The sequence below is a fragment of the Trematomus bernacchii genome, unplaced genomic scaffold (genome assembly GCF_902827165.1).
Source record: "Trematomus bernacchii unplaced genomic scaffold, fTreBer1.1, whole genome shotgun sequence".
In the NCBI taxonomy this organism is placed as follows: domain Eukaryota; kingdom Metazoa; phylum Chordata; class Actinopteri; order Perciformes; family Nototheniidae; genus Trematomus; species Trematomus bernacchii.
This window is the reverse complement of record NW_022987689.1, coordinates 8,251,838-8,273,277: the sequence shown is the minus strand read 5'-3', so window position 1 is coordinate 8,273,277 and position 21,440 is coordinate 8,251,838. Positions and strand designations below refer to the sequence as shown.

General features: G+C 41.7%; 2 protein-coding genes across 5 annotated transcripts in view; both read left to right on the top strand.

The window, feature by feature from the left end:
* Positions 1–7,536, top strand: part of mast3a (microtubule associated serine/threonine kinase 3a) — a 31,313-nt gene extending 23,777 nt beyond the window's left edge. The window contains exons 19-27 of one of the 2 annotated variants that reach the window (XM_034137831.1): positions 196–308; positions 622–803; positions 1,747–1,868; positions 1,961–2,149; positions 2,560–2,783; positions 3,151–3,273; positions 3,443–3,579; positions 3,795–3,979; positions 4,332–7,536. In XM_034137831.1, coding sequence (XP_033993722.1) covers positions 196–308; positions 622–803; positions 1,747–1,868; positions 1,961–2,149; positions 2,560–2,783; positions 3,151–3,273; positions 3,443–3,579; positions 3,795–3,979; positions 4,332–5,197 — 2,141 coding nt within the window. In that variant the 3' untranslated portion in view covers positions 5,198–7,536. The remainder of the gene's footprint in view (positions 1–195; positions 309–621; positions 804–1,746; positions 1,869–1,960; positions 2,150–2,559; positions 2,784–3,150; positions 3,274–3,442; positions 3,580–3,794; positions 3,980–4,331) is intronic. The other variant, XM_034137832.1, reaches the window with a different exon arrangement.
* Positions 7,537–8,144: 608 nt separating this feature from the next.
* pik3r2 (phosphoinositide-3-kinase, regulatory subunit 2 (beta)) overlaps positions 8,145–21,440 on the top strand; it is a 32,841-nt gene continuing 19,545 nt past the window's right edge. The window contains exons 1-2 of one of the 3 annotated variants that reach the window (XM_034137828.1): positions 8,145–8,402; positions 14,993–15,861. In XM_034137828.1, coding sequence (XP_033993719.1) covers positions 15,543–15,861 — 319 coding nt within the window. In that variant the 5' untranslated portion in view covers positions 8,145–8,402; positions 14,993–15,542. Of the gene's footprint in view, positions 8,403–13,262; positions 13,425–14,992; positions 15,862–21,440 lie in introns of those variants that run through there. The other 2 variants (XM_034137829.1, XM_034137830.1) reach the window with 2 other exon arrangements.

The window sequence follows — 21,440 nt, the reverse complement described above, 5'->3', positions numbered from 1 at the left end:
GGACAGATAAACACACGGTGCCTTTCATGATCTAATATGGACTGAGCTAACTACAATACAAATATGGATCACTTTCTGCACACACCTTTGTTAAAAACACAGAAAGACACAGGACCAGGAGATGTTACAGTGATGGCAATTGTAGTAAGAATGTTTATTATTATTATTAATGCACTGTCATTGTGTTTCTTACAGCTCGATCGGAGCGCTACTGTCACCTGGACTCGGATGATGACGATGAAACCAACGATGATGAATCATCTCTAGAGCTCCGACAGTTCTCCTCTGTGGCTCACCGCTTCAGCAAGGTACTGCTCTGACTATGTCACAAATTATTCATTTTGTGTAGAGTTAAAATGTAAGAAAACGTTTCATAAAGGTTTGAAGCCAAGCATTAATACAAGATTTGTGGAAATGTACATTTACATGAATATCTGTGAAGTTTTTGGGTCTTTGCAAATTAAATTCCTTTTCAAGTTATTTTTTAATAAATATATATCAATAATAAATACACGTACCATTAAAAGATATATCTTAGAAACATTGGTGATAACCTTCTGATTAAGCAGTCCAGATATCTTGGTTAAACATCAATGTGACCCATTTCTTCTAATGCTCCAGGTGTACAGCAGCACGGAGCATCTGTCCACCTCCACGCCGTCCAACCAGAGCCTGTCGTCGCCGGAGCGCAGCCAGAGCGAGGAGAAGGAGGAGCGCTGGGAGGGCAGGGGAGGCCTCTCCCCATGCGATGGAAACAAACACTTGGCCAGTGGAGACAGGCGGGCAGATGGACCCAGGGGGAGGTGAGAACTTGAAACAGGAGAGAGGGATGTCCTTATTATGAGAGGAAAGGATTGAAGCCAGACCTCGTTCTCACCTTGATGGCTTACCATTTTAGAGGAAATGTGAGATTGAGGTGTATTATTATTTTGATTTTGATTCTATTTTATCTTTATTTTTACATTGTGTGAATCCTGTTTTTCACTCTGATCCTGTTGCTGCTATAAACGCCTGCATTTCCCCACGGGATAATAAAGTTCCATCTTATCTTATCTTATCTTATCTTAATATTCTCTCTTCTTATATATGAAGCATTTTATTTAGCAAATAAGCAATTTTTCTGAGATTTAAAACATGTAGGATCATAAATTCATTAATAGGACATTTTGGGTACGTACGTTTGATACCTTTCATTTTGAATTGTATGTGACCCCTAATGGAGTAACCTGACATATACTGACAAAGTTGTGAAGCTTCAGCAGTGAAACCAGTACTATTTATAAAATGAGTGGTGACTACAATGTAGTCTTTTTCCTCAAGGTTTAGTTTAGTTTATTTGTTTATAGTGTCGTGGACAGTCCCCATTGATCAACTGTCACAAAAAACAGTAAATGGGGCAGCTTTAGCCAACATTGCTCATTTCCAGCTGTTGTCCCCGGCCAGATGATAATGGACACCCTTAAAATCACAATACATCAACAGCATTAGTTATAAAAAAAAGGATGAAAGACAAGTGGATAAAGGCGAAAAGGTGAATGTAAACATACAAGAAACATACCAGGGCTAATTCATCCAAACATATGGTAATGCAATTTACACTTAATAAGCGGTAAATCTGGATCATTGATACATTTTTTTTTAATTGCTCTATAGCTTTTCATAGGAAGAACATTGCTGCGACATCATTGTTCTACGTAAATAGACAAGTGTTCCTAAAATCCTCTGTCCACTGTATGTTCCTTGCAGTCTGCGTCCTCGTGCTTCCTCCAGCTCCTCTCAGTCAGAGCGCAGTGCGAGCCCGCTGGTGATGAACAGCACCCAGAGCCTCGACATCATGCCCCGCTTCGCCATCTCGGCCGAGGAAGAAGGTAAGATTGACAAACCTAGACTGTACTCTCCTCTCCTGTTATTTAGCACTAATGAAGCATCATAACTCACACTCAATATGTCCTTATCCTAGATGGGTTGGTTTCCAACCTGCAGCGCATTCGGCTCCGGAGCAACAGCACCGGCACCAGGCCGTCCTTCCGCAGAGGGGCGTCCCGGCGCATCGCCCACCAGCTGGAGACCCCAGAGAAACCCAGATCCCCCGCTGGAAAAGTCCCCAAGTCTGCATCTGTCTCTGGCCTGTCCCTCATCATCACCCCAGGTAGACAGGATTATAATACTGTCTATAAAATAAAATGTACAAGTTGGAATAGATTCAGTTGCTTACTCAATTTCCAGCCATATAAATATTTTGTTATATTTTATAGGCAGAACTGTAATCTCAATGCATGTGTTTACAGTGCCACCTACAGCCTGATGCCGTGTAACTTGTGCAGTAAACACAAATCATAAATACAAATACTTTGGGGCCAAGATAAGAAGAATGTCACCTGACTAGTTATGATTCTCAAAAACCACACGTAGTAAAACAACCCCCCACCTTTAAGCAATATTATTGTATTTTTGTTATAGCAGTGTTATCAAATACTAAATAATGCAAAATGTAGGAAAATATCCATCCATAAGCACTCATCTGATGAGCTTTCTAATCATCTGTTCCTCCTGATCTAGATGACTCTGCAGGTCCTCCCACGAGCCCCAAATCGTCCCTGTCCCTGTCGTCCAACCCCTCGTCCAGGGACTCGTCCCCCAGCAGGGACCTCTCTGTCAACGTCAGCTGCCTCCGGCCCCCTGTGGTCATCCACAGCTCTGGGAAGAGGTTCGGCTTTGCGTTACGAGCTATCAGAGTCTACATGGGGGACAGTGACGTCTACACCGTTCACCACATGGTCTGGGTACGTGTCTTCTCAGGTGTAGCCGTGCTAATTGTGAAAGTGAAACCAACCTATTCAGCCAATTTAAAGTGTAATTGATTGATTAAACATGTAATTTAAAAACAACCTCAATGGTCTTCAGATTTTTTTAATATTGTATATGGCCATAACATTCTAAAGCATAGAGACTCAACTCAACTCTGTATTTTGTAGTTTTTATGTGTGCGTTTAGATTTATATGATGCTGTGCATAAATGTGTTATTGTTTATATCGTTTTTCTCCCTGATAAATACATTGGTTGTGATAATTGCATAGGTGTAGTCATGGTTACAGCTGATGGTTGCTTGAGCAGTCATTTTAATCTTTTGTGTGTGTTTGTGTCCACAGTGTGTTGAGGAAGGCAGTCCTGCGCACGAGGCAGGGTTGAGGGCCGGTGACCTCATCACTCATATCAACGGGGAGTCGGTCCAAGGACTCGTCCACACTGAGGTCGTGGAGCTGCTGCTGAAGGTATGATAATAACTTTCATTTATACAAATATGAAACAGTATTGTATATTTTGATCATTACATTGTGTTTTAAATTAAATGTTTTGCTGCTAAATCATTCTGTGATAGCATATCATTTTGTGGCTCCTAAGAGAGATGCCTTATAGATTATGTTAATGTGTTTTTAACAGAGTGGCAACAGGGTGACTCTGCAGACTACCGCTCTGGAGAACACTTCCATCAAGGTGGGCCCTGCCAGGAAATCCAGCTACAAGGCCAAGATGGCCCGACGCAGCAAGAAGAGCAAGAAGAAGGACGGACAGGACAGGTACGTGACTTGATGCTTGACATACTGTATAGAACTCATGTCTGAAGCTTAGTATCAGATTTCATATTGACACCTTACAATGATTCCATTCTTAAAGTCCTTCTCTTACATTTTGGTCGGCCTTTTGCATCATAAGAGACACTTTTTTCCTTAACAGGCATACAAAAAACATTATTATTTACAAAACAAACCTGACACCTCTCTCCTCTGTGCAGCCGACGACGTAGCATCTTGAAGAAGCTGTCTAAGCAAACGCCTCCTCCGCCCATGCAGAGCAGTCGTAGCTTCTCTTCGGGTTTCCACCAGTCATCCAGCGACAGCCTCTCCGGCTCCCCCACACAGAGCCTCTCTCCTGGGCCATCCACACCGTGTCGCTCCCCTGCTCCCGATTACTCTGGAGGTGAGTGAGGTCACCACACACACTTGCATCCTTAATCTGCACACTTGTGTAAATATATCTTCATTCAAATGCTCAACATTTTACTGTGATACCTTCTTTACAACAGTTACTTTATCACTTTATTTTACAAACATTTTGTATTATTATTTTTTATTCTATTTTGTCTTTATTTTTACCTTGTGTGAATCCTGTTTTTAACTCTGACCCTGTTGCTGCCATAAACGCCTGAATTTCCCCAAGGGGATAAATAAAGTTCCATCTTATCTTATCTTAAAAGGAAACTGTCAATCACTTTGTATGTTGTGAAAAATATATACTCATCCTAAGCTGTTTTATTTGTTTCTTTCGGCAGATTCAAGTTCCTCTCCGTGTTCCAGCTCCCCTAACTCTCCTGTCCCACAGCCCCGCCCCAGTTCCCTACATGTTTTGGGTCGCTACACCAAAGCTGGCCGCTGCAAGTCCACCAGCAGCATCCCTCCTTCACCTCTGGCCTGCATCCCGCCTCCTCAGCCCCTCTCTCCGCAGTGCTCTCCATCCTGCCTCCCGAATCACCCCAAGTCTCTTCAGGGTTTTCATGGAAAGACGTTGTCCCCTCCCACTATCACCCGCCACTCTGTGCGTCCCCGCAGCGCAGAGCCGCCACGCTCACCGCTCCTCAAGAGGGTGCAGTCAGCGGAGAAGCTGACTGGAGACAAGATGACAGGGGGCTACCATGCTGAGAGGAAGGCCTACAGCACCCGCCGCCACACCATGGAGGTGCCTCTGTCTGAGGCGGAGGGGCTGGAGGACATGGAGGGGGACACCGCCACTGGGTTCGTCTGTGTCGGGGAGCACGGCCGTCAGGGTTTGTTCATCGGGCAGAGAGGCTACCAGGACTCAGCCAGCGGAGGCAGCGAGCTCTACCGCTCCACCGCCTCGCCACAACACCGCAGCAGCAACCACCACTCCAACGAGGTGGTGGTGATGAGGAAGCTGGCCCTGTCGGAGCGAAGGGATTCCTTTAAGAAGCAGGAGGCCGTGCAGGAAGTGAGTTTCGACGATTTGGAGGAGAGAGAGGCAACCCCGAGCCCAACGCCTCCTCTCACGCAGCCCAAGGATTTCAAGGCGTCCTGGATCAACTCGGACAAGGCACAATCTGCTGTGAAACTGGAAGGAAGAGGAGCACAGGGTACAACAACACCGCAGAAAGCCAAGTCAAAAGACAAAGGAGGGTTTTAGTTTTATCGCTTTGCCAGGAAAACAGTACAATGAAGAGTGTCTAGGCTGATTAGTGAAGAAGAGTCTTTGACCTGCTACTGTAACTTACATTTGAAGGCCTTGCATGTGTCCAGAAAACTGTGACCAAGTCAAAAATCATCACAAGCATCACCTCGAAGACGGAAGAGCAAATTAACATCAATTTTTCTCAGTAATATATGCATCCTGCAACACTGTTAACAGAATAATGACTGTCCAACTTCGTCCACTTCCTAGTTGCTTGTTTTCTCTCTGTGGGACCTGGAACTGATGTATTTTGTAAATAGTTTTTGTTTTAAATGAAGGAGACTTATTTATGAATTTGATTTGTATGCTCATCTTTGTTTGTGGTTGCTGAAAATGCCTTGGATGCTTCAGCCTACTCTTGCACAAAAGAAAAGCCATGGAACAACTCTTCATTGTGGTTTTATAGCAGGTGCAGAAAAGGGCAGGTACCATCAGTCAATATTGTACCATATTTCTTTTATACCTCAATACCTGTGTAGAATTGAGTGTTGTTTCCTGTTCCGTATGGGTCTTTAAAACAAACCAACGGTGTTTGTCCTGTGACGTATAATGTATTATAGACTCAAGAAGATGTTGCTGACTCTCCATCATACAGATTGTGGTGGCTCACAATTAGACTCATAGAACAAAGGCCTTGTATCAATATTTTGACAAATATCAACAGCTCAATACTCAAGGGCGTAGCTGTGGTGCCAAAGCATGGTTTATCCATAGGAACCATTTAAACGGAGGTACTGTAGTTGTACATAAGAAGCTTCATGTATGCATGGGCTATACGTCCACTTCCTTTCTGTCCTGTAAAAAAAAGTGTGTCACTGATCAACACAGGTGTCTAGATAAAGCTTTGTGACTACCCTCGATAAGCAGACTGTTGTCCCCGTCACCCTTGTTGAATCGAGCCTCCGTCCACCTCCCCCCACAAACCTTGTCTAGCTGAAGTGCACCAGTTGTCGTATCCGTATAAAAGTTAGCGCACATTTTAATATTTCAGGACAATTTCATTCACTGATGGATTCAAAACTTGTACAGTTGATGCCACAAAGAAAACTAGTTCCCTTGGCTGTTTTCTTAAAATGGGTGTTATGAATGATTGTTTACATTTTAGTGCAAATATGTGTGTGCTCATGGTTTTTGTTAAATTATTTAAAAAAAAAAGAAAAGTGAATGACAGGGAAGTCAACCAGAAGCCCTGCGCGGATGAAGGAATGAGTAGAGGTGATCTCCTTTTTGTATATTTTGATATGGAAACAGTCTTGTTGCAGTACTAATAGCCCATGCTGTTGATGTATATTGTATAAACAATGGTGGACCTTATAACAGCTGTTGAAAGTGTTTTTTGAAAGTGACCTTGTAAGGGTAGATGGACTCGGATGCATTGTGTAATGTCACTTATGTGACAGGGTCTTAATCTCATGTTGTGATCAGCTTCAAAGGTTTGTGCATGTTTCACATCCCAATATAAAATTCCTGCAATTTTAAAACATATTTTTAGTTTTTCTTGAATTTGATGCTAAGTCACTGGTTTGGTCTTTAAAATTAGCGTCTTGTTAAGAAATGTGAACAAATTGCTTTTGGTTTTATCTTCTTTCTACATTTTTTGTTCCTTTTTTTTAAAAGCTGTTATTTATTGTTTTTATTCAGAAACTGTTTTGATCAGCAACCAAAAATGAATATTTAAACTAATTAATTTGACTTTTTTGAGATAAGACTTTTGTCCTGTGTTCTTGTTGGATTTTGGAGTAGAGGGAACTGTTAATTTGGGAATTTATAACGGATGTTTAGCACATACTAAACCTTGAACGGTGCTTATAGATTGTTAGAAGCTTGTTTGTTACACATCGGTGAGGAAACTGTGTGTCTCTGTAGGATTTATCAGCGATTTTCTGATGCAATTAACATCATGGTATGTTATGATTTAAGATCCCTTTATTTTGTACCAACACCAAACAGCCATATTATCTCTCGACCTTAAGTTGTATCATCATGTTATACTTCTTCAAACCAAGACTTCATTTTGTGGGGATAGGCTGTCCATGTTAGGTGTTTGGCATCACACATTAAAATGAAGCTCCAGTGTGTTTGTGTGTGTGTGTGTGATAAACTCAATGTGTTCATATGGGGGCTCAACTGTTTTCTCTCCATTCAACCCCTTGTTCCTAGATGACAAACTGGCCTTTATGAAATTCCTACCATGTGGGTATCTGATGCAGACTCGTGTGACATTTTTTTTTATTGTCTTAACAGTGCTTGAAATAAATGCATTGCAAAGGGGCTACAAGGTCCAGGAATACAAAGTGTGTGTCCTCGTCATTTGTCCCTCAAACAAGGTAAACAATTGACACCATAAACAATCAAAATCTTTCTTTGGTTTTATGCCGGTAATGTGTGGCACTTTAAACAGATAAACGCATATATAATATAAATATACATATAGATATCATATTTTGCACTTTGTGTAGCAATAATACACAATGTAAGATAAACGTTTGACTCACTAGATACAATTCAGGGTTTGTCCTTGGCAGTTGTTCTTCACACAGTTTTCCACATTTAATCCAAACCAGTCACATACATGCATGCATACATACATACGTGTACAATATGAATCATCTTTAAACTTGAAAAAAAAGATATTGTTTGTAAAAAGTGACTTGAAGTGAACATTTGAGGATGTTCAAACATGGGAAAAGACACGGATTTCACATATATAGTCTTTTTCATAAGGACATGATTATTTTAAATAAAAAATAACTTAAAGTATACAGTGGGGGGGAAAGCAGCCTTGCAGTTGAAGATAGTCGGGTTCAAATTACCATTATGGGCCGAGTCAATCCGGTGACCCCTCACTAATCGTTCGGGATTTTCCGCTCGGCTTCGTCCCTTTCCGCCCTCCTCATATTAGTTCCCACGCACTCTCCTTCCCTGCGCCGTGCTGAGCTGGAAAATGGCTGTGTAGGGGAGCAGGGAGTCATGAACGGGAGAAGAAAGAAAGAGCGAGAGAAAGAAGCGAAGCAGTAAGTGAACCGAAGGCTTACCTGATGTTTACTGCACACTGAGAAGCTATCGTCCGAAATAAAGCGCCACACGGACTCTTGTCTTCTACTTGGAAGAGTTTAAAGCTCCGCAACCTAAAGTGAGAAGAGTCAAGAAATATCCGCGGGTGAGTTTTTCCAAGTTATTGCACATTTCCAGTACGGCCACTGTACTGGAAAATGGTGGAAGCGCTGCAAGTGTGCACACGCAGCTTCACGATGTTGACTCGTGCCCTGGTTTAAATGTTACAACTCGGGATTTATTTTTGTGTTCATTTAATTTCTTTTGCGCAGTAGGCTACACATTTCGATAAAAATGTATCGTAATATGTGCTCGTCGTGCAGCATGTTGCCCGGTGCTTGTCGACAGTTGGACAGTTGACGTGTAACGTTAACTTACTGAAACATTAACTTTTATTTTGTATAGCTTTGGAGTTGTTTTTGTGTTGTTTCTTTATGACTTGAAAACACGTTTAAGAGGACTTTAACAAGCTGTCAACTTTTTTAGAATTGTAACCTCCGACTTACTTTGTGTAGTTAAATGCTTAATGTGTTAAATGGTGCTAACAAGTTGTACTGCAGGACCTTAACACAGTAAAGAAGCCACACTTTGCAATGTACTCCATGTGTGTACCACCATTGGTACGTTAGTTGTCAGTATCAGTGCCTTTACATCGACTGCAGACTATAGGAGGCCCACACAGCTGAAGGCCTGACATGATGTGTGTGCATCCCTGGTTTGAGGATTTGGCATGCATCAGGAGTTTATTGAAATTGTGCCACTTGCATAATAAGACAAGCCACTCAACTGTGTGGAGACCCATTTTCTCTTCTGTAATTACTGAATCCAGCATTATGCAACCTAAATGTCAATTATACTGCTTTATCAATGTGAAGCACGACTTGTGGCAAAGCCTTCATTCTTCTTTTAAAAGTCTTAAAATGCTCCAAATGACTCGCAGAGCTTGTTTCTTCCAAAAGAAGTGAAGATTTCCTAAAATGCCAAGTGTCGTTTCTCGGAGTGGCTGCATAAAACATCAGCTAACTTCAAGTTCCACCAGACTGAGTACAGCTGTGGTTATTTTTGTTATACGTCCTTCAGCAACCCAGTTAAACTGAAATGGTGTTATTTGATGGAAATAGCAGCAGAGTACGGATCTAAGGACAGCTTAAACGTTACTCTGCTGGAAAAGCTGCACAAGCTGGGCTGGGACTGGTACCCAAGGGAAAAAACAAAATCTGATAGTTGACAAAAGTATGATTGTCTTAACTTTCCAGGAAGATAAGTCAGGCTATTTATACAAATATAGTTAGTCAGTTGTAATATACTTTTTCGAAAGCTCTGTCCTGGATGTGACCAATTGCTTACAGGAGTTGGAAAAACATCACTGACTTGTTGACTTGTCTTCAGGAACAATATTTACATCTTAAGACTTTTTTATAATATCAAAATTCCAATTGATAGTCAGACTTGCAAATTAAATAGATGTAATGTAGGTGCCACTTAATTTGCATTACGTCATCGCCAACCAAATAAAAGCGGTTCCTCATTAATCTCTCGGATGGGATAAGTATTTGATTGGATTTGTCATTGCTGTGTTTACAATGGAGGCCACTGTCTGTTGCCTGCATATATTCACGTTAAGGCAAAATAGAGTTAGTTATGGAGAGGTTAGTGGTTTTATGCATTTATATCGAACTTGAATAGTGTCCAGGTAAAGTACGAGGCTTAGTTACTAACCACTTTCTGGCCTACATGCTAACTTCGCAGTAAAAAGTATTGTGTTATTTTCAACGTGTGCTGACTTTGCAGGTTTGTCAGATTGTATTTCTTTGTTCCAGACACAATGTTTACATATAACATTGTGGTTGCAGAGACTTAAGGTAGCCTTTTAAAGTATTTGAGGCGTTGAATTGCCTGCATCTTATATTTTCTGATAAATACAGTGAGCCGTCTTTAACTGTAGAGCCTTGTGGTGTATTTGACTTTTCAGAACAGTGCCGTCTCAGTGCTTCATAATCTTCGTAGCAGATGTTTCTACTTAGCGAAGTGAGCTTTTCAGCTTCATTAAGGACAGATAGAATTTAGGTGAACATAACTTAAATCATAAAATGCCTAAGCCCACATTTTATGCTGAGAAAATGAGTCCTTTACAAGCGTCTGTGTTGTTGGCCTGTCCTCGCTGCCTGTGGCGCAGTAGATTTTTCAGCTCCATGTGGACAGATGGCTGGAGGCCAGGCTGCATGCGTGGTGACTCTGTAGTCAGCTCCTCACCAGAAGGGCCGTGAAGAGCCAACGCATACACTCACTTTAAAGCATAACTGGGTGTCCTCGTAAATGTTTGAACTTAGTATAATGCATGTATTTCTGTTGGTGAAATTCACGTAATGACAGCAGAAGACTGCAGCCTTTCTTTATGGATGCATGAAATCCATAAAGTGTGCCCCTGAGACATGACAATGTTATCCTTTTGTGTAAGAACACTGTACTAGCTAAGACTGCATTCTCTAATTTATTAACTCACAAACTCTCTTTTAAAAATAATCCCAACCGTAGGGAGAATGTATATGTGTATCTATATTTGCAGTAGATCTGCCAAGGCATGTTTCAAACACTTGAATAAATCTATGGGTTTACCTAATTTAACCCTGAACTACAAAAATGTAACTGTTGATGAAGTCACAATCCATGATGATTGATGTACTACACCCTCAGGCCTTCAGAGAAACGTGTTCATCTGCATTGGTAACTGATAACTAGGTGACAGATTTACAAGACAAGTTAGTTTCATACAAGAGGTATGTTTCATGTGGGTCATTTAATATTTCATATGAAACGATTAAATGGCCACGCTGATATAAGGGCTTGTAATTAGCTTGTTGCCGATAAATCATTACAGTAACAAAGTTTGAAGTGCTTAAGAAACATGGCATAATAGTATGGTATATTTGCACATTGGATAGCAAGTTCATTATTACGAAAAAAGTCAAATATTGTCCTATACCTAACGTATGAGTTACCACTGAAATAGCATAACATTTTATTTTTACATTAATGTTATTTCTATCCACTCAAACTTTAGATTTTTCTAGAAAATATAACTTGCTATTGGATATAGCATCTTATCAACATTTCATTTTTTAAATACCATATAATATGATAATATCTTTATCACTCCCCCCTAATATACAGTATAGCACCATATAGTATATACATTAGTGAACATGTGGCTTAACAATATAAGGAAACGGGGTTAAAAGCCTAATTCATATTTTGTTTTATCAGAGCAACAGTCTTAGAGATTGATTCATATTCCTTCAACAAGATACAATAGAGAAAAGCAGGAATTTCACACATTGGAGAAGCTGGAACCTTAAAACAACCTTGAACATGTTTTTCGAGAAAATAACTTATAATAATAAATGAAATGCTAATTAGTGTCCTGTCAATCAACAAATCAGTTAAAAGACCATTTGTTGCAACTCTTAGTTAGTGCTGGGGTCTATTTATAAATGAAATGATCTTATAAATGAATATATCAGAAGTAAAAAATCTATATTTTAGTTCAAACTACACTAATAAAGTACATCAAGGGCAGTATGAGTATATCTTCAAGCTGTATCAGTCGCTCTTGTCTCACTCCACTGTGTTAGTGACGCTCTGAATAGCTTATTTGACATTATGCATACCGGTGTATAATGAACAGGTCAGAGCTCCAGTGGCTGACTAAACAAATCAAGAGTCATTCGATGTCTGCAGACAGCGGAGGAAATCTCGATGCCATTTTGCGTTCAATCTAGGTCTCACTTTCCCCCGCAGTTAAACTTAATGTGAGTGAGATAAATAGCAAATGTGAAATAAGGATAATATTGATACTAACTGTGGCTGTGGAAATATAATTGTATATTATTTATAGAGTATTCATTACTTTACTAGTACACTTGCACTTGGAGTGGATTTTGTCATAGTTTCTCATCATGTTTCTTTTATAAAGGCCAGCATTTGTTTTGCTTTCTTTTAGTTGCATATAATCATCACATTCATCATCCTGGTAACTCGGGAAAACAGAAATCCTCTCCTTTCATCTCATTGCTCCACTTCAACATGACTCATGGAATTCTCTCCAATCACACGCAGCCTTCAGTTTTTCCATGTTTTGTTTTTCATCATTATCCTGTGGCAGTTTCATTTGATTTTAATCACCGATGCATCAAAGATGATGAGCAGTCATCAAGGATGCACTGATGAAAAAAGTCAGGCGTGTGGGAAAAGCTGGAGTTGTTTGGTTCAGATGTTTGATCACTGCCTAGATACATTTTCTAATATTAGAACATTTCCTTGATTTGCCCGGCTTCTCTGGTGACTGTGGAGCACATGGCCTGAGCAGCAGCCAATCAGAGTGCAGGATTAGCTTTCCCTCTCTCTAGCAACAGTGAGTTACTTGCTGCCTATTCATTAATTATTTTCGCGTGGTCTCCCTCAGCCCGTTGGACTCTGCTGATAGCAAAGTGCTCTGTCTCTCAGTTGGTATTTTTGTTCCCTGCTTTCTGTCGCTCTCTGCTCTGACTGAATACAAAGTCTTAAAAAAAGGATGGATCCTGTGACGCTGAGCCTGCCAGCTGCTGCTGCTGCTGCTGCTGCTGCCCTGAACTGTGAGCCACTTCAACACTATCAGACCAGGACTGTTTCAGAGATGACACTTCTCTCTCCTCGCACGACTTTTTCTCCTCTGGAACTAAATAATAAAAAGGGATTTCTGAATAACAGCGTTCCCTGCGTACTGCTTTTACTTCGCCTTCATCTTCTTTTCTCCTCTTTTCTGCAGCAGCGCTCTCGTAAACAAATAAAACATGGCAACTGGAAAAACGACTGGACTTTTTCGCTGGCTGAGGATGGGGGGGGGGGGGGGGAGCTGCAAGTTGGAGGCAGGACTCTATGTGTGTTTGGGGGGGGGCTGGAGAGCAGGTGGAGAGAGGAAGGAGGGGGAGTTTAGGGTTGGGGGGGGTTATGGTGGTGTGAGGATTGCGGGCTGTGGTTGGGTATGCCAGTGCCACGTGTCTTGCCTGGCACCTCTTGCTTCTCGGCTCGGAGGATGTTGGACCGAGAATCTGCCTGAGCCTGCCCGGCTTCTCTCTGAACCAAAAGTGGGGTGAGTGTTGCACTCTGCCGCATCCACGGTAACTCTTTTTAAAAGATGATAATGTTGCACACAAAGGTTTGCAGTGTACGTACGTTCGCCTTCAGAATATCGTGTTGGGAGAGGGGAGAATCTAGACTAATGTTCGAAAGCATGCACTTTGGTATTCAAAGATGCAATTTCGAGGTTAAGGTTTATTTTTTATGTTCTCCGTAGATTTTATTTAAGCGTCTGTATGCATCACTCGAAACATTTTACACTCAGGAGCGCTAATAAAAATGATTGCACAACATCGGGCCTCGCAAACCAGGCCTATTTTGATTCTGATGTTTTGGGAAATTGCCCCATATAGCTCCTTACTCCTGCCATACAAGAACTTCCCTCCACTGTCTCTACCCGTCCCTCTCCACCTGCTCCATCTCCTCGCCGACCCCCTTTAATCTCGTCCTGAGAGGTTAACAGGACTGCTGTCCTCGCTCGGTCCACAGATCACAGATGTACTTAATCTGGAAACCCTGATCTCTCATCTTCGCTCCCCGTCTCATCTCTTTGTATAGTTGCCATTTTGAATTTTTGAACTTTGTAGCTCAAATTTGGTCAGCCTAAAGACATAAACATTGTACTTCCATGTGTTGCTGTGGATATTATACTTGAGGGTTTTCAAATACGTAAATTCTGATCAGTGTCTGATGAGTTTGATGTATTTTGTTTATTGGAACCTTTTTATTCTGATACAATCGTATCTGTTATGTTGCTGGTAATATTTGCTCACTTTTGCATTTTATTGGGCCTCGATCATCTATTATCAGACAATATTCATTATGGGTCCGTGAATGCCGTTTTTTAGCTGTGCATATATGGATATTAAACTATGACACATTTGATACGAAGGAGTGTGATATTCTGCACGGAAACATTTTCTTTTAAGTGGTATTTTCTGCTATTGTGCAAGGTTTTGGTGCCTCAGCTGACTGTCCATTCGGACGCTATGATTGAGCTATTTTGACAGTAAAGCCAAAGATATTTGAGGCAACACAGAGCTGCCTTTTTTTATTTTCTACGGTGAGGGAACTGTTGTGAAGGGTTCTGCATGTTTCAGAAACCCCTGGTTGCCCTACAGCCGTGAAGCTCAGCTTCTCCTGCATGCTCGTTCTGCGAAAATATTTTCTTCGCCTTCTTTGCATGAATTTGGATGCTGCTAATAAGTTGACGGGACGCCTATTTCACAGTGAAACTTGATGTTCCTGTGGATTATGTGATGGCTGTGGGTGTGTGAATGTAGAGTGGAGGGATTGGAGGCTCCCGTCCAGGGACCCAGTCTGCTGTTGGTCATGACGCAGCAGCATCATCCCATCTCTCTGTCCTAACCGAAGACTGCACAAGTGCCGCAGATCGCCATTTTCATGCCCCGCTTTAAGCTTCGTTTCACATAGATAAGCGCCGCTTTACTAACGGCTATTTATCGAATAGAAACAACATTCATTGGTAATAATTTGCAGTTTTCCGGATTGTTTTTTGTCATTTTAAATAATTATTTCCTTTTTTCCCTTTTTAATTTTTGGGGTTTTTATGTCATGCAGGTCGGTCATAATCTGTGTCCAGAACATGTGGGAGCGTGAGAGAACCGAAGAGGATTAAAGACCTTCCCACTCGTCCTTCAGTCAGACCACTTCATCCGACGGTGGAGAGCCAACGACGCTGGGCCTTCGACTGGCAAAATATTTTACCCGACTGCTCCACTAGTAGCCAGCCAGCAGGTTTTGGCTGCTTGAAAGAGCATGTTGCCAAGGCGCTCCCTCTGCTCCATCATCTGGCTCAACCGGGGTATCAAGCTGAGGAAAGTGTCCACCAACACCGGTCAGGTCTGAAGCTGCTGCCCCCGCAGACACAGCAGCAGCAGAACGCCACCATATCGACTTTTAAAAAAATGCTTCTAAGCTTCGGGTGACTCCCCCTCCTCCCCTCATCCCCCCCGACCCACCAAGAGTTAGTTACTCACCAGCCTTTTTGGTTTCAGAGGAGGATTTTTGTAGAGCCGAACTCTGTCGTCGCAGCGTCATTGGTTGGTACTCTGGCTGCACCATATAATCCTAATTCAGTGGCCATTTTGATTTTTGCTTCCCGGACAAAATGGCGACGGAAGGTTTTCAGTACCTTGCCCTCTACGCCTTCACCAAGGACCAGGAGGAGGACTTGGACCTGCAGCCAGGGGATGTCCTGACGGTCAGCAGGGCCTCGCTGCTGTCCATGGAGAACTACCAGGAGGGCTGCGTGGAGCATCCCGAGCGCCTGGGCTGGCTGCTGGGCTACAACGAGCGCACCAAGCAGAGAGGCGACTTCCCCGGGACGTATGTCGAGTACGTAGGCCCCGTGAAGATGGCGCTTCCATTCAGTCAACCCAGGTTCCAGCGACCCCTCCCTGTTGCTCCAAGACCAGAGTCGTCTCAAGGTAAGAGTTTTTATATTTTACATTTTCACCAAGCATGATACCATTTTAAATTTGAAGTGTTGCAATGTCATACATAGCGTTGGAGATAATTACCTTTGCAAGATCAGCAAAGCACAGTTGTGTACAGTGTGTTGCAAGTTGGATTGCAAACCTTCCCTTTCACACATTTTTAGATGCATTTATTGTAAATTATTTTGTGAAACCTTCTGTATGCAAGTTCTATTTTTTATATTAGTATTGAAAGTTAAAAGACATGACCAACATGTTTACTTTTATCTTATTGGTTTGTTGGTGTGCAGAAATAATCAAAATGGAAAGGCTAAAAATAACAGTTGAAGATAAATGATAGCACCATTTGTGAATCATCTTTTTATTTTATTGTATTATTTTTTAAATTATCTTTTAAGAATAAATCAAAACAATTGCAGGTAGTGTTTTTGACAGCGTTGTTAGTACAGGGCCAGATCAGCTATTGGCTGTTAGATAATTGGTGCTGTTAATGTTTGTTGCTGGTCAACCACCCTGGGAGTTTTGATAGGTCTCTCACATTTGGCAGTGACCTCGAGCTGAACCTTTAATCTATACTTAAACACGTCATAAGCCTTACCTCTTTGGAAGCGCAGCTAGCCAAACCCTCTGTTGAATAATAAAGGGCTAATCCATCTGCGTACTAGACTCTCCTGTACAGGTCTGCCATTGATTCTGTCCATCTGTGTGGCCCCCTTTACATTCAACATTAACATGTGTCCCGGGCTCCAAACTGCATCTGGGCTTATCTGCACAAAAATGCCTGGCTCTCCTCCGCTGTGACTTGTTATTGACCCTCTACTCTACTAAAAGATCACACAGGCAGGAGGGGCTGTACTGTTTTCAACTATGTAATGGCCAAGTTTGAGATAGGAGGGCTTTTTTTGGCAACAGCTTGTTAACCAACGTTTAATGTGCAAATAGTTGTATAACATCTCAGGAAATACAATGTCAAATGTTCTACTTGGAGATACGTGCTCCGTTCTTTTACACCTCTCTTCACTCCTGTGACTTTGGGAAAATATGCACTTCGGATATTTATTCATAATACATTGCTTTGAGCTGCGACAGTGTCCAACTCAAACATTCTCTTGGCTCGGATTGGCTGAATTTAGCAAGCTCCACTTCAAGTAAAAACTTTGATTTGTTTCCAAAATTCTTCTACGCTCCCAAGATTTCCATCATTTTTCTCCTCATTAGCACTCCCTTGCTTTTGGCTTCAGCTGGTTAATTTATTGCTTCCTTGTATGGGATGCCAGAGGAGGCCAAAAGATGAATAAAAAAGTGTTTGTATAATTGTGCATATAAAACCATCCTCTGTCAAAAAGCTGTATCCTCTGTAATTCGCCTTTTCATTTTTATGACAGATGGGCTGAGTACCACTCTGAGCACGTAGGCTGTGAACTCTGAATTACCTCTGGTTGAGCCACTCTGCTATTCATCCCGTCGACACAGTACACTGGGCCTCATTCAATTGAACTCATTTCTCAGTAATAGATTTACTTAAAAGTTAATGTATCCGGTTTTCTTTTCACATGAGTGCCTACAATATAATACAAACTAAAAGTAAAGGGATATTTTAGTAAGTAAGCACAGGCCATAACTTTGTCCTGTGGATGCAGGTGAGGAGCAACAACAGTATCCTCGGGGTTTGACGGACAGTGAAACAAACCAGTCGGGCAGCAGAAAGTGAAACCCTGAGCGGGGGAGGGGGGGGGAAATGGTCAAGTCTAATTTTTACAAAAATCATCTTCATCTCCCAGAAGGAGCCGAGGCCCTGGGTGTTGTGTGAATAGAGCTATTGTTAGCGTGGCCCATTTACTATTCACAGGGATTTTATCATTTGATATCGGGGCTACACTGGTGGTTGGGAAGGTTGACCAAGTTACAGGTTAAATCCCAACGTCTGTTCTTTAACACGTAGCGGGAAAGGGCGTCCCCTCAGGTGAGCCACCACGCCGTCCAAAAGCTAGTTGTTTTCTTTCCCTAGTCAGTGCATTTTGACTTACTTCAGTGACTGGCTTGGTTAGGACATGTTCCTGCTGAGCAACATTGCTTATATGGAGTTGTTTATTTAAGTTTCAGTTTTATTCAAACATTTGGATTTTGTTATTTTAAATAGAGCAACAATTGATATTAACTTCCCTCCACATTACTTCTACTGCGACACTCTCTCCGTCTCAGGTCTTTGTCAGGCAAATACATGCATGTAAAACTCTCATTGGACACCCAGTTAAGAGTACTGTTGCCAAAAGATTAGGTTTCTATTGCTGAAATCGTTCTGCTAACTGGGTTTATAAATCTCTTACCCAGATGAAGGACTATGGGTTTCTCATTTCCATAAGGTGACTGCGGAAAGTCGACAACAACCCGTCTACTTTAGTGCAAACAAACCAATGTTTTTCAGCAGTAGCAGTCAAAATGAAAAGTTGGTCAAAAGATGCAAATGGCTCAGCTTTTCTTGTTGCTAAAACAGAAAGAAGGGTTGGCTGATGATGGCATATTATTGTTAATATTTGTCAGAGACGAACAGCAATAAGAAAAGGGCCCTTGACCTGATGATGCATCACTCACAAACATACAAGAGCTTTTATGAATTGTTGTATGCTTAAAAATTAAATCCACATAACTGTTTTAAAGTAGTTCATATTTGATTTCTTTTTGTGGTTCTTTTTAGCCTTGTTTTAAAATACAACAGCAGTGTTTCTGCATCAAACTACTAGTTATAGTACATTTTGGCTGGTTAACTAAAACTCATCCATCTCTGTTGTGCACATTTGGCGTCAGTACAACTTTTAGTAAGTAGGCTAAGTATATTTTTCGAGACAAATGATGAGTATAAATCAGTTTCATTCCCCAGGGGGAACGTTTCTCAACTTGTAGCAGAAATAATTCTACAAACCCAGAGAGAGTTTTTCTTTTTTCTTTTCCTCTCCTTTCTGTCTCTCCTCTCCCTGGCCTCACTTTAACTGCCTGCTGAAGTGAACCATGGCTTGGCATGTTTGCAAACTCCTCCCTTCTTACTCCCTCCCTCCCCTCTCTTTCTCCCCCTCTTTTGCAGCCTCCCTCCCTGATTCACATACATGTCTGATACTGTCTCTGGGCAGCTATAAACCATGTTAGCGCCGGGGCTAGTTCTCAGAAAGGAGAGGCCTCAACTCACTCTCCGCTCCCTGTGCCTTACCAGGAAAACACTTTCAAAGAACCCATGAAGGGAGGCGGGGGGGTCGAGAGAGAGGAGAAAGTGAATGGGAAAGATAAGGAGAGGCTGGAAGGAGAGGGAGACGAGGGCTACATTGTAAGCCAAGGCCACCCTATCCAACTGCAAATATTAGAACCAGCTGTATTCGGTTTCCCTTCTGACTCTTGTATTTTCCTCCTGCAGTTCAGTAAATGTAGCATGTTACATTTGCAGGGTTATAGAAAATCCTTCTTTAGTGCCAGAGCAGTAACTGAGAACTCGTTTAGGCGTAAAGTTGTCTTACTAAAAGATTAATGGCTTTCACAAAACCACAAACTGAGTAAAGTATATTCCGTACAGTTGCTCACTGTAGGAGTGAAATCAAATCAAGTTTCCTGTTTAGTGCTTTTAGATTAAAATAATGGTACTAATGTGAGGTAGACTATGAACCAAATTATTCTCAGAGAGTCTGTATTTTTCTTCTGTGGGCAAAATCTCCAACTCAGCATTATATACATGTGCATGCTTCACTGAGTTGAAAGTATAGACTGACCGTGTCTAAAGGCAAAGGTGTTTATAGCTGTTCAAAATAGCTACGCTTGAAGGTGGGGTTTAAAAAAAAAAAACAGTGTGCCCAATTTTACCACGTCTCCTTTTTAAGGCATTCATGATGTTGCACAAAATGACTGCAGAAGTTATGTGAAGAATTAAAAAAAGGGCTTAAGCGATAAGTTAAAGTCCTGCCTACTTTATCACATCTGCTCAGTCGCTGCGAGAAGTGGGCATGAATGTTGGATTGACGCTTTTGGAAAGTTACAGAAATTGTTGGGTGCAGCTGGCCTTACTCCAACACTGGAAAGGCGTGGGGGAGGGGTGTTCAGACGGTGTTCAACAATCTGACAAGCACTTTGTTAGAAGCACACTGGTCCCATTACTTTTAGACTGTGGAGAGTCATGTAACACTGACTCCAGTTGGACTCAATGCTATTTTGTCACACAGTCCTAGATGGCAATGTACCTGTTAATACATTCAGAAGCTTCACCAAACATTTACCAAAAAGCACGGGTGGGGGAAGTACTCAGATCTTGTACTTAAGTAAAAGTAGAAGTACCACAGTGTAGGAATACTCTGTTACGAGTAAAAGTCCTGCATTCAATCAGCATCAAAATATACTTAAATGTAAGTAAAAGTACTCATTATCCAGACTTGCCCATTTCATAATAATATATAAGTTTTGATTATAATTATTGTTGCATTAATGTGTTTATCAACGCTGGTAAAGGTGAAGCTCATTTGAATTATTTGTATACTGCAGGGTAGCTTGTGAATGTACTCAAGTCTTACTTAAGAGTTGATAATATTTCACATCATTAATCAACATTTTCAAAGTAACTAAAGATATAACATGTAGTGGAGTAAAAGTAAAATATTGACCTCCTGACTTGTAGTGGGAAGAAGTACAACGTTTATGTTAGCAGAGTAAGCTTTACGTTCATTGCTGTTTAGCATCCAAATAAGCGGAGGAATAACGAAGCATCCGAGACAGTGGCATTTCATTCAACGGACACTCCCATTGGAGGCGTGGCTTTATTTATACCCGTCATTGAACTTTAACCTGGTTCGCTATTGGCTTCCAGCCATGCACAACAAATCACAAACACAAATTGGTAAGACATTTACCTGAATGTTAACACCCCCACTTGATATCACATTTGTGGTCTTTTAACAACAAAAAAAACCATTATAAGGTTCTCTACCTTACAGGCATTATTACCCCTAGATTCCACCGGGTCCGTCTGCGCCGCGTCACGGCTTTGCCGCGGTTTTGGTCCGACCTCCAGCGTCATAACCCAACAGGCGCGTGTCAGAAGCATTTCAGAAGCGGAGCGTCTTGCGTGCTGGCTCGCAGTTTTTGTTGATTTGGGCATATTTCCTGGACAGGCTACTTTGTACAGACAAAGTTAATAATAACTGTAATATTCCAGTTATAAACGACATGAATCAAAGATGTGTTGCTGTATTTTAGTGGTAAAAAAATTCATCATCATAATTATTCTATATATATAATTTACACATTGCCTGTAAACCGGAGGAGAACGCTGTCATTTCCCCTACTACTTGAAAGACTACGGAGGGATAGGGTCTGCAAAATTAGTTTATTTTGGGGATTGACTGGATGCTCTGACCGGTCCACTCCCTGCCCGGCGCTATGCAACGCCTCGCGTCGCGTCGAAAATAGACTTGCATCCTATTTTTAGCGGAGCCCAGCGCAGAGACGCTTCTGGGACGCTTCTAGCCGTAACGCGGCGCGTCTGGTGGAATAGCACCCATTGACTAGAGTGGCTGTGAACGCCGCGGTCGTAACGTGGC